The sequence below is a fragment of the Ranitomeya variabilis genome, chromosome 3, assembly GCF_051348905.1.
Source record: "Ranitomeya variabilis isolate aRanVar5 chromosome 3, aRanVar5.hap1, whole genome shotgun sequence".
Taxonomy (NCBI): Eukaryota; Metazoa; Chordata; class Amphibia; order Anura; family Dendrobatidae; genus Ranitomeya; species Ranitomeya variabilis.
This window is the reverse complement of record NC_135234.1, coordinates 472,340,646-472,353,303: the sequence shown is the minus strand read 5'-3', so window position 1 is coordinate 472,353,303 and position 12,658 is coordinate 472,340,646. Positions and strand designations below refer to the sequence as shown.

At 45.0% G+C, this 12,658-nt stretch overlaps 1 protein-coding gene across 3 annotated transcripts in view; it reads right to left on the bottom strand.

Moving 5' to 3' along the window:
• Nucleotides 1-12,658, bottom strand: part of LOC143818325 (uncharacterized) — a 112,109-nt gene that overhangs the window by 46,472 nt on the left and 52,979 nt on the right. For all 3 annotated transcript variants that reach the window (XM_077299673.1, XM_077299671.1, XM_077299674.1), the window contains one exon: nt 9,616-9,791. In XM_077299673.1, coding sequence (XP_077155788.1) covers nt 9,616-9,791 — 176 coding nt within the window. The remainder of the gene's footprint in view (nt 1-9,615; nt 9,792-12,658) is intronic.

The following is a 12,658-nucleotide window of genomic DNA, read 5'->3' as shown; positions in this document are numbered from 1 at the left end:
GGAAGGGAAAGTATGGGCAAGACTAAGCACAGGGCCTGAGCGCTCTGCACGGAAGTGTTACCCACTACATGGGAAAAAAGACTACAACTCCTGCATACAGTAGACAATATATGAAGAGACCCAGAGATTTGCCTCAGTTGTTAGATCCCTAATAAAATCGCAGGTAGGAAATGCCCCCGAGGCCAGGTCTAGTAGTGCAGAGAGTGGAGAAGGGACTCAGAGATATCCAGTTCATCATCATCCGGGGTAGGAGTGGTCATAGCTCTTTTCTCTTAGAGGAGATCGATAGCCTTGTATTGGTGGCCAGAGCCACCAGGGGGCTGGTAGACCTTTGCCGAAAAAAAAAAGGACATTTTCACCTAAATGGGAAATTTCAATCCCTAATTTAAAAAGTGGAAGAAACCAGAGAGAAAGAGCCTTCTACCCCTAAAAAAGGAAATATCCATTTGGGTTTCCTTTCCCTTTGAGGACATGGGAGTGTTAAAGGACCCATGGGAAAAAAAGCTGATACGTTCTTGAAGGGTTTATGGGAGGCTGCCAGGGGGAGGACTAAAACCCGCTGTTGCTGCCACCTGCACGGCCATGTCTCTGATGGTCTAGGTAGACCAGCTGGATTCACAGATAAAGGAGAAAACCTCTAGGGACACTATATTAGACTCCATTCCTGTTATGAAAGGAGCTGCTGCCTTTTTGGCAGACACATCAGCGGACTCTGTCAGGCTAGCTGCCAGATCTGCAGTCTTCTCTAACGCAGCTCGGCTAGCCCTATGGCTTAAGTGTTGGCCAGGAGATCTCCAGACAAAATCAAGACTTTGCTCCATCCCCTGTGAGGGAGAGTTCTTGGTTGGCCCCACCCTTGATGATATTCTGGTAATCGCAATGAGAGTTTTCTCTGGGGGTTGTGTCTCTTTCTCCTGGCCTGGGAAGAATATCAACAGGGTATGGATTTAGGAAAGCGATGTCCCTCCTAGGCTCCAGGACATCCTGTATTCCAGTGGTTCGTTGTGCTCAGGTACACACCAGAGAGTTGCAGTGGGAAATTTTTGTCAGCTGAAATCTCTCTAAAAGGGAATTTACAAGGGCAGTTAACTGTCTCATCAAAAACTGTACTGCCAGAATAGTGGATGAGAATAGGCAACTTAACCCGAGACATTCCATGGGTTACTCCAATCTCTCAGGTCCTGACCACACACGCAAGCCCCAGGGGTTGGTGGGGGCTCACCTGAATGACCAGATAGCTTAAAGGGTCTGGACCGAAGACTTAAGATCAGTATCCTCAAACATGAAGGAACTATTGGCAGTGAAGTTTGCCCTCCTAGATTTCTAGAACACTCTTCAGGGTCACCATGTAAGAGTATTCTCAGACGCCTGAGTTGTGGTAGCTTACTTAAAATCACCAGGGACCCAGCTGAGACAGGGTGAGGAGAACTGAATCAGGCGGGGTTCAATGAGATTGCAGAAGGTGGGGTCGTCCACCCATAGATCTATGCGCTAACAGTCAGAATAAGAAGGTAGACTTTCTGCTCAATAGACCCCAAAGGGAACCCCATTGCATTGTATGCCTTCATGATTCCAGGGGACCACCTTCTAGTGTATGTTTTTCCCCCGATTGCCCTGAGTCCGGCAGTTCTGAAGGAAATTCAGGAAGACAGGGCAAAAGTGATCTTAATAGCCCCTTCTGAGCCTGGAATTTGTGAGGGCTCTCCTGACTAATAGGGGGCTTTCACCAAATGTAATCTCTACATTGCTACAAAATAGGAAACCTTTAACCACCAAACTGTACGGGAAAATCTGGAAAAAGTTCCTTTCAGGTTCAAAAATTAGAAGGGGGGTTCCACTAAGAGCTATTTTTGAGTTTCTGCAGAGGGGTTGGAACAGGGGCTAGCTACAAGTACTTTAAAAGTTCAAGTCGCTGCTTTAGGGGCCCCGTACAATCACAACTGGGCTAGCAATCGGTGGATATCCAGGTTCATCAAAACATCGGCCATGTCTACACCCATTCCTTTCTTGGAGTACTGCTCCTGGGGATTTAAACTTGGTCCTTACAAAGCCCTAACCAAACCTCCTTTCGAACCCCTGACAGAGGCTTCGCTGATAATCCTGTCCTTTAAAGGGACTCTGTCACCTGAATTTGGAGGGAACAATTTTCAGCCATAGGGGTGGGGTTTTCGGGTGTTTGATTCACCCTTTCCTTACCCGCTGGCTGCATGCTGGCTGCAATATTGGATTGAAGTTCATTCTCTGTCCTCCATAGTACATGCCTGAATAAGGCAAGATTGCCTTGTGCAGGCATGTACTACGGAGGACAGAGAATGAAAATCAATCCAATATTGCAGCCAGCATGCAGCCAGTGGGTAAGGAAAGGGTGAATCAAACACCCGAAAACCCCGCCCCTATGGCTGAAAATTGTTCCCTCCAAATTCAGGTGACAGAGTCCCTTTAAAATGTCACTTCTAGTAGCTCTCGTATGAGTAGGGTCAGTGACATTCAGGCATGGTCGGCCAGCCCTCCTTTCACACAAATCTCAGCGGAGGGGGTTATTCTTAAGAATGACCCTGCCTACCTGCCAAAAGTGGTGTTGTATTTCCATAGATCTCAGGAGATCTCCCTCCCTTTTTTCTGTCCCAATCCCAAAAATAGGGAAGGAAAAGTATTACATACACTAGGTGTCAGAAGGTGCCTAATCCAATACCTAGCAGCCATACGAGAGTGTAGGAAGGATAGGTCTCTCTTTCTGTGCTTTTAGGGTCCGCGAAGGGGGCAAAAAGCTTCTAAGGGCACACTGGCAAGATGGATAAGGATGCCATCACTGGTCATACTCCTCGCGTGGGGCAGTCATCCCGGAGAAAATAAAGGTCCACTCAACAAAAGCGATGGCGACTTCCTGGGCAGAAGGAGCCGGCACCTCAAAAGAACAGGTATGTAGAGCCATTACTTGGTCTTCCCCCTCTACATTCTTTAACCATTATCGGCTGCTTAATTTTTTTTTTTATATAGCGCTAACATATTCCACAGCGCCTTACACACATTATCATCGCTGTCCCATTGGGGCTCACAATCTAAATTCCCTATCAATATGTCTTTGGAATGTGGGAGGAAACCAGAGAACCCGGAGGAAACCCACACAAACACAGAGAGAACATACAAACTCTTTGCAGATGTTGTCCTTGGTGGAAATTGAACCCAGGATGCCAGCGCTGCAAGGCTGCAGTGCTAACCACTAAGCCACCGTGCTGGACCTAGCCTCCTCTTCAGATCTTACCTTTGGGAGAAGGGTTCTGGAAGAGGTGGTCTTCCCCCTAATTTACAAATCTCTGCAATTCTCTCCGTGGTGCTGTCATGGGTAAAGGAGAAAATGTAGTTACTTACCAATAATGGTATTTCTCTGAGCCCAGGACAGCACCCATACATTCCCTTCCTTCACGTGTGGGTGTGCACACTTAGTTTAATTGATATTATGTTTGCGGTTGCCATGTTGTGTCTCTGTTAAGCTTCATAGTAATGATAAATATTTTTTCTGTTAATTATGTTATTTATCTGAAGTTTCTCTAGTGCTCTGTAAACAACTGATGCAGGAGAGAGGTACCGCCCTTTTTATCTGTAGGTTTCCTGTGCCTGATGGGCGGATCCCCTCTCTCCTGGTGCCGTCATTGGCTCAGAGTAATACTGTTATCGGTAAGTAACTACATTTTTCGATTACGTTGCCATTCTTTGATATCCGTAAATTTTTTCTCCTTTTGGACCGCAAAATTTGTTGAGCAATTTCTCCTGAGTACGCTGATACCCCGTATGTTGGGGAAAGCCACTGTTTAGGTGCATGGCAGGGCTCAGAAGGGAGGGCGCACTGTTTGACTTTTTAACGCAAAATTGGCTGGAATTGATGTCGGGCACCATGTTGCGTTTGGAGACCTCCTGATGTATCTAAACAGTGGAAAACCCCCCAATTCTAACTCCAACCCTAACACAGCCCTAACCCTAGCCCCAACCTTAACCCTAACCCTAGCCCCAACCCTAACTGCAACATTTTTTTTTTTATTATTATTTTTATCTAACTAAGGGTGTGACAAAGAGGGGTTTTATTTACTATTTTTTTTTATTTGAATCACTATGATAGACCCTATCACAGTGATCAAAATGAGCCAATAGGAAAAATCTCCTATTGTTGCCGGGTGCTGGCCAGCAGATCTCGGTGGGCGCACTGCGCATGTGCCGCCATTTTCTTATAGGAAGATGACTCAGAGGGCCGTGGAATGGAGCTGGAAGTTTCGGGGATGGCGGAGGTACTGGGGGGCTTGGCGGACCCCATTTATCTTTCCTCTGGTATGCCAATTCATATCAGAGAAAGATGAATGGAAAACCTGACTTTTTTTGGTGAATAACGGCGATAACGAGACTGGGGACGGTAAAAACTGACCCGAGTCATGTTCTCCGGTGTCTCAGCTGCCCCTGTTTAAAAAGCAGTGCTGAGGAATAAGTACCCTTAACTGCCACTGTTAAAAGGCGTATCGGCGGTTAAAAGACAAAAGCAGAAGAAAACTAATGAGGGAGTGAATTTATATTATAGTACACCCTTCAGTTTGGAATTTTGTAAAATAGAGTGTATTCCTAAAAACATTACTGCTCAGTGACTGCTCTCAAAGTCCTCAGGATCATCGTGGGACATTATGGATTATTTTCTCTGTGGACAGGTGAGGAATATTGTGGTTTATTATTTTATTTTTGTTGCAGGAGACTTGGCTTCAATGGATGGTTTAATTTAGATTCAATTAAGACGCCTTTTCTGGGTCAGCTGAGAGCTGATGCTTTTAGTTTGGGAGGGGGCCAATATCCATGACCCCTTCCTAGGCTATTAATATCGGCCCACAGCTGTCTGCCTAACTTTTGTTGGTAAGATTATATAGGGGGACACTATGTCAATTGCTTTTATGGAGTCCCCTGTAAACTAGCCAGTAAAGGCTAAGCAAACAGCTGTGAGCTGATATTAATAGCCTGGGATCCTTTATGGCTATTGGCTGCTTCCCAGAATATTAACATCAGCCGTCGGCTTTCCCTCTGCTAGTTATTAAAATTACGTAAGAGCCCTTGCATTTTTTTCCTTTTTTAAAAAAAACTAACAGTAGCTGTTTGGTTACAGCTTATGTAGGGTCATTCTTTTAACACTCCTACATAGGCTGGAGTGTTTGTGTGTGTGTTTGTGTTTACTAACCGACTTAGTAATGTGGTTGTCTGGCTGACACCTTTTCATTACTAAACCTAGGGTTTGTGTCAATGACAGCTGCTGACACCAAGTCCTAATCCCATTACCCTGTTGCTATACTGCATCTGAATGAAAAAGGTGGTGTTGAACCAAGGAATTACATCACAAAACTTTTTTTTTTTTTAATTATCTTTATTTAGCTCAAAAAAGGCTTCATTGCTGTACAAAAACGCATACAAAACCACGGCAAAAATGAACAAAAAATGCTGAAAAACACGCGTTTTTGCTGCCAAGAGTTGCAGAAACTTTGCAGAAATTCTTGCAAGCAAATACTCAACATGTTAACATACCCTAATAATATTCGTAAATAACATAATGTACTTAGTTATAGGGAACCTGTTACCTCGCCAGGCGTTTGTAAGGCTACTTTCACACTAGCGTTTTTTGCAATACGTCGCAATGCGTCGTTTTGGCGAAAAAACGCATCCTGCAAAAGTGTTTGCAGGATGCGTTTTTTCACCATTGACTAACATTAGCGACGCATTTGCGACGCATTGCCACACGTCGCAACTGTCGTGCGACGGTTGCGCCGTGTTGTGGCGGACCGTCGGATGCAAAAAACGTTACATGTAACTTTTTTTGCTGCCGACGGACCGCCATTTCCGACCGCGCATGCGCGGCCGGAACTCCGCCCCCACCTCCCCGCACCTCACAATGGGGCGGCGGATGCGCTGGAAAAATGCAACCGCTGCCCCCGTTGTACGGCATATACAACGCTAGCGTCGGTAACCTCGGCCCGACGCACTGCGACGGGCCGAGCCCGACGCTAGTGTGAAAGAAGCCTAACTAAAAGAGCCATCTTGTGCAGCACTAATGCTGCATTCTGACAAGGTGGCTCTTTTAGTTATTGTTCGTTGCACTGCAGAAATAATCACTTTTGAATTTGGTCCCTCATACCTGTGAAACCGCCAGGGAGGCAGGTCTTTCCCCCCTCATCCAAATGCCTCCCAGCTGTCACTCTGTGAGAAGGGCGCCTCCTCCTCGCCGTTATTCAGTTGTCCAGGCTCCTGCGTGGTCGTATTCTGCCTTGGGCATGCGCAGTTCTTGCTGCCCGACAACTGACATCACTTGATGTCTTGTTTACTGCGCCTGCGTGCACGCGCAGCCCGAGATCCCGCCAATCATCCAGAAATTCTATGACAGTCCTCAACCCCTTAACGACCAGAGGTATTTTTGGTTTTGCATTTTCATTTTTGGCTCGCCTTCTTCCCAGAGCCATAACTTTTTTATTTTTTTGAACAAAACTATTGGTTTTACCATATCGTGTACTAGAAAACGGGAAAAAATTCCAAGTGCGGTGAAATTGCAAAAAACAAGCGTGGGATTGCACACAAAAAATTCCAATCTTTATTAAAAAAAAAAAAAAAAAAAAAAAAATTACACCATTTTTCGATACCCATAGCTTCTCCTTTTTTTGTGATCTGGGGTTGGGTGAGGGCTTATTTTTTGCGTGCCAAGCTAACATTTTTGATGACATGATTTTGGTGCAGATACGATCTTTTGATCACCCGTAATTGCATTTTAATGTTTCGGCGACCAAAAAACATAATTCTGGAGTTTTTACTTTTTTTGTTGTTACACTGTTTAGTGATCAGTTAATTCTTTTTTTACATTGATAGATCGGGCGATTCAAAATGCATCGATACCAAATATGAGTATGTTTGTTTTTTCATTGTTTTATTTTGAATGGGGTGAAAGGGGGGTGATTTGAACTTTTATATTTTTTTATTTTTTTATATTTTTAAAACTTTATTTTTTTTTTTTACTTTTAGCATGCTTTAATAGTCTCCATGGGAGACTAAAAGCTGCCACAACCCGATCGCCTCTGCTACATAGAGGCGATGATCAGATCACCTCTATGTATTAGAATTACTCACTTGCTATGCGCTCATAGCAATCTGAGTAAAAACCATAGAGGTCTCCAGGAGACCTCTGGTTGTCATGCCAATGAACAGGTGACCCGCGATCATGTGACGGGAGTCACCGGTGGGCGGATTTCCAGCCCGATGGCCGGAAGCGCAAGTTAAATGCCGCTGTCAGCATTTGACAGCAGTATTTAAGGGGTTAATAGCCATGTGTGGATCGTGATTCCACCCTCGGCTATTCCCAGCACAAATAGGGCATTTTTTTTCCTCTGTAGGTAAAAAAAAGTAATTTTTGACGCTGGAAAGACAAGTACAGACTTTTACGACTGTATTTATCACCAATTTACAGTTTTCCATGAATGCACCTGGAGCGGCCCCCAGACGCAGGGCAGCGGGGTACTCAGTACCGGGTCCCTCGGTCTCGGTTCTAGGGGTGTCACGGTGGCCCGACCTGGTCCGTGGCCCTGGTAAGGGGCGCCCAAATAAAGGTGTAGGTGAGAGTTTGTCAAGTGTTCGTGACGCCACCTGTGGTATTCGGTCAGGGTGACCGACGCTGCTAGGGGTCCGCTGGGGTGATGGAATGGCAGCTAGATGGTGTAACTTCCCACAGGTGAAGTATGTCCCCAGGGCTTCCCTTGATGAGTAGATGGTAATGGTGTAGGTCGCAGTAAATGACGAGGACACAGGGTTGCAGTCTCTTTACCTTTTTACTGAAGGCTTCGGCATCCACAATCCAGAGGACTGCTAACAGGGCTGGCTGAGACCGGCCGGTCCGAAGGCACATCCAGAGTTCCCTTTGCAGGTGGAAATCAGTAGCCTTGCTACTAGCGCCTGGGTGTTGTAGTACTTCCCTGCTGAGCACCACGGGATAGTCCTCACAACTGTCGTGTATGTTTCTGTTCTTTCTCTCCGTCCCCCAGATGGTTTGGATAGGACGCACCCGTATGACGGGGTAGGCCTGGAGTTATTTTATAGGGACCCTAGAGACGCCCCTCTCCCACAATTGCCTCCGTTGTCTTCATTAGGTGAAAAGGTGAGACAGCCAACCTAGAGTTAACTACCCTGCCGTAGTTCGAAGTAATGCGTAGAGCCTATTACTTCCTCGGCGTTCCGGCCGCCGGCTACGCGCCTCAGAAGGATGTTGCCGATCTTGGGGCACGACTCCTCCTGGTTCTATCTCCTTTGTGCTGTGATCTCATTTCTCACTTCTCCACAATATACTTCGATTCATGTCCTTTCTTAGGATGCCGCCACAATGAGGTGCAGGCACGGCTCCGTAACGATCTGTCTCGAGCTAGGCCACTGCCAGGATCCCACCCCTGACAGAGACCTCCCTGAGTCTTCCCAAGCAACTCTCTCTCTCACTAGATGTTACCTGGGCAAAACCCAGTCAGCTTCTCTCTAACTTCCTATCCGACTCCCAGTTTTACCAGAGTGTGAGGAGTGGCCTAATACATAGAACCTTTTGCTCCCCCTGGTGGCCGGAGTGTGAAGTGTAGTGTGTGACTGTGATACCTGGTCAAGTGAACTCCTTTAGTGCCATCAGACATACCATCACTCCACCTTGTGGCAGATCGACAATACTGCAACGACCAGGACTCTGGGGCGCTGCACACCTAATGTGTTCATATAGGATTTATGGTTTTTAGACATATACTACTTGTAATCTCAATGTCTGTTTGTAATTTTTTGAGAAGCTGTCCAGAAAAGAAAATCAAGTTGGCAACCCTGCTTGTAAATTAATATGTACCCTTTTGCTGTAGAATCTTAGTATATTGGTCGAGGCAGCTAATCAAACTATTTTCTCTCCTCTTTCTTGAGCAGCATACTGTATGTATTATGTACGGTACATAGATATATATATATTTATTCATTTATTTATTTTTAATTCTTAAAACTATATACTTACATGACTGTCTACAAAAGTAATGATGTAGTTTCTTTTTTAAATGTATTCTTTATTTTTTTTTTCATATATTTTATTGTATTTTTGGGAGATATGTAAATGTTATCCTTGGTGATGCCATAAGTGAGAAGGTAAATATACAAGCTGTCTGATGTCATTTCCTTAAGATCATAATTAAGAACAGTTGCATTCAAAACCCGTAGGTTTGTAATGTGGTTTATCTGTTTAACGGTCATTTGTTGTCCCTAATGAATCAATAAAGAAAAATGGACTTTTATCTACCTCTGTGGTCACGTCGCCAGATGGGCAATTAAACTGCATGTGAATTGACTCTACTATGGTGTGCTGCTTCCATTTTTTGTGGATATACTGTATTTACTAGGATTGGTACATGCCTGGGAAGCTTTTGCACACTGTGACTATTTTTGTGTTGCTTTTTCACTTTCTTTTTTTCTATAATGTACTGTTGCTATAAGCGATTTAAAAACTTCCTATTCTTGCATTTTACATTTTACTCGGCATCCCAACTGGTTTGGGGTTAGGGTTAGGGTTGCTTTTACTGGTATATATGCTGCATATTACTGTACCTTTTCTGTAAGGACCTTTATTTCTTCTTGTGACTCTTCAAGGTTTTGAGTATATTCTGCTTTCAGCTTTGCAAATTCCTTCCTTTGCTGGGAAATTTCCTCATCTGCTTTTCCTAGCTCCAAAATAGCACTTTCATTAGCTTCTTGGAGGTCGTTAATTTGATTTTTAAGGATAGCTGTGAGAAAATATAGAAAGCCACATCATTTAAAACATTCTTTGTACAATCATGTGGACATACAGTAGAGAGCTATATTAGTTTTAGCCGTGACACTTTGTAAAAATTTGTATGCTCATTACTAAGCGATGTTTGATACAGTGTTATTGACCCTACTTGTGTGAGGCATGTTTAATGCAGAGCCGGGGTAAAGTAAGGACCTGACTATCAGAATTTTTTTGAATATAAAAGAAATCTGGCATTGCATAATATCATAATAGAAAGGTCTTTGTGGGGGCAGGGACTGGGCCTCTGAGTCTAGGTATATGTACTTTAAATAAGGGCTGCTCTATTTAATAGTAAATATTCTCTAAAATCAATAGGGGATTTAAAAAGTGATTATATTATATTTACTTGACCATTCAGTGGTTTGATTACTTAGGTATACAGCGAGTGAATTAAGTATTGAACAGATCACCAATATTCTTAGTAAATATATTTCTAAAGGTGCTATTAACATGAAATTCTCACCAGATGTCAGTAACAATCCATCCAATCCATACAGGCATGTGAACCCTGACCTGCACTATGGACACCCTGGGTATGTGACATACAACGTCCTTTATTATTATTATTATTATTATTATTATAACTCAGTAGTGTGTAATATACTCACACCTACCCCCTTTAACTGATACCTTAGCTAGAGGTCAATTAAGAGCATAACATATTAAAATAAATCTTTAAAGTCATTTAACATGGGAAATTTTTCAAGTAAGGGTTTCATACTGGATTTGGTGTTTTCACTGTTTATTTGTATTTATTTTACTTCCTTATGTAAGCTGGCCACAGGCGGTAGTCGTGTGAGTGGGCATCCTCTTCCACGCCGGGGTCGATTACAGATTGAGTGTTGAGGGTGTGCATGTGCGACATTTCTCCTGAATCTGCTGCCTCCATCGTCAATTCTGATATACTTGGGGCAGTAGCGTTCCCTTTAACCCTTTCAATCAGGAAGCCAGACCAGTTCTTACAAGCAATGTCCTTTTTATGCATGGGCAAACTGGCGAACAAGGAGTAACAGTTCCCAGAGTTACAGTTAGCATTTTGTTTCCAGCAACAGGTATGGCAAAGGAACGGGGCAAAGGTTGGAATGCCTGCATTTTTCGGGTCCAGATGTGTCTCTATGACCGTATTACCCTGTTTCCTTGATTAGATTAGTCCCAGGGGACGCTTATAGAGTTGTTGCTCCCCATATCAGTACCCACAGCAGGGCGCTACTTTGTCCCAAAGTCTCCTTCTTGCTGGACTGCACAATTCCCAGGCGTTTAAGCCTTTTTCTTGCAGGAGTCCTCCTTTGCCTGTAATGTCCTGCTGCCTCCTCTCCAACACTGCTCACTGCCGGAACTAATCCCCCGTTTGTCCCCAGTCACTCCTCCCTCTCCCTGGCTGGCTAGGTGTTGACCCTCTCATCACTAAACACAGGATCCTGCAGCCCACAGGTAAATCTAAGGAAATCTGAGGGAAGACATAGACCTCTTGCGGCCGGTGGTTATTACTGCAGACAACATAGAAGGTACATATTATTACGACAATACAATAATGTGATTGATGTCTTCAGGGGGAATGCGACAACCGACCAACACTTACATGGCACCATCATATTCCACAGATCTTTACAGACATCATCATCACTTTCCCCATTGGGGCTCACAATCTAAATTCCCTATTAGTATGTCTTTGGAGTGTGGGAGAAATCAGAGCACCTGGAGGATGGGGAGAGCATACAAACTCCTTGCAGAAGTTATACTTGGTGGGGTTTGAATACAGGACCCCAGCACTTCAAGGCAACACTGCTAACCAATGAGCCACTGTTTGCAATCAAATCATTGCTTGGTACCAGTACAATAAATGAGCAGTTTACATCATATGCAGCGCCCCAGAGTCCTGGTCGTTGCAGTACTGATGCTCCGCCGCTAAGGGGGGCTATGGTACATCTGATGGCACTGAAGGAGTTCATCTGACCAGGTATCACAGTCACCAATACACTTCACAGTCTGGCCTCCAGGGGGAGCTAAGGGTTCTATGTATTAGGCCACTCCTCACAATCTGGTAAAACTGGGGGTTAGGCAGAAAGTTAGACAGAAGCTGACTGGGTTGGAACCAGGCAACACCTTGTGGCAGAGGGTGTTGTAGGGGAAGATTCAGAGGGGTCCCTGTCAGGGGTGGGATCCTGACAGAGGCCTAGCAACCAGAGAGAACGTTACGGGACCGCGCCTGCACGATATAGCGGCGGTACCCCAAGAAAGGACAAGAAGCGAGGTTTATTGTGCTGAGTGAGAAACGAAATCAACGCAACAAGGAGAATACCAGTAGGAGTCGTGCTGTAAGACGAGGCAACATCCTACTGAGGCGCATAACCGGTGGCCGGAACGCCGAGGAAGTATAGAGCTCCAGGCCAAACTTCAAACCTACGGCAGGACAGTCAGTTATAGGCGGGCTGTCTCACCCAATTGACCCAGGAAGACACAGGGGGGTAACAACAGGAGTGGGGCAACGCTAGAGTCCCGGAAGAGCTCCGAGCCTCCCCGTCATACGGGTGCGTCCTAACCATAAGATCTGGGGGACGTGGAAGAACATCAGAATCGAGTTGTGAGGGAACACGAGAAACAGACACAACAGTTGTGGGGACTATCCCGTAAGCACAGCAGGGGAGGACCACAACACACAAGCGCTAGAAGGTAGGCACAGATTTCCACCTGCAAAGGGAGCTCTGGATGTGCCATCGGACCGGCCAGGCTTGCGCAGCCCGGTTAGCCGTATTCCGGATTGAGGATCCTGAAGCCTTCAGTAAAGAGGTAAAGAGACTGCAACCTGGTGTCCTCGTTATT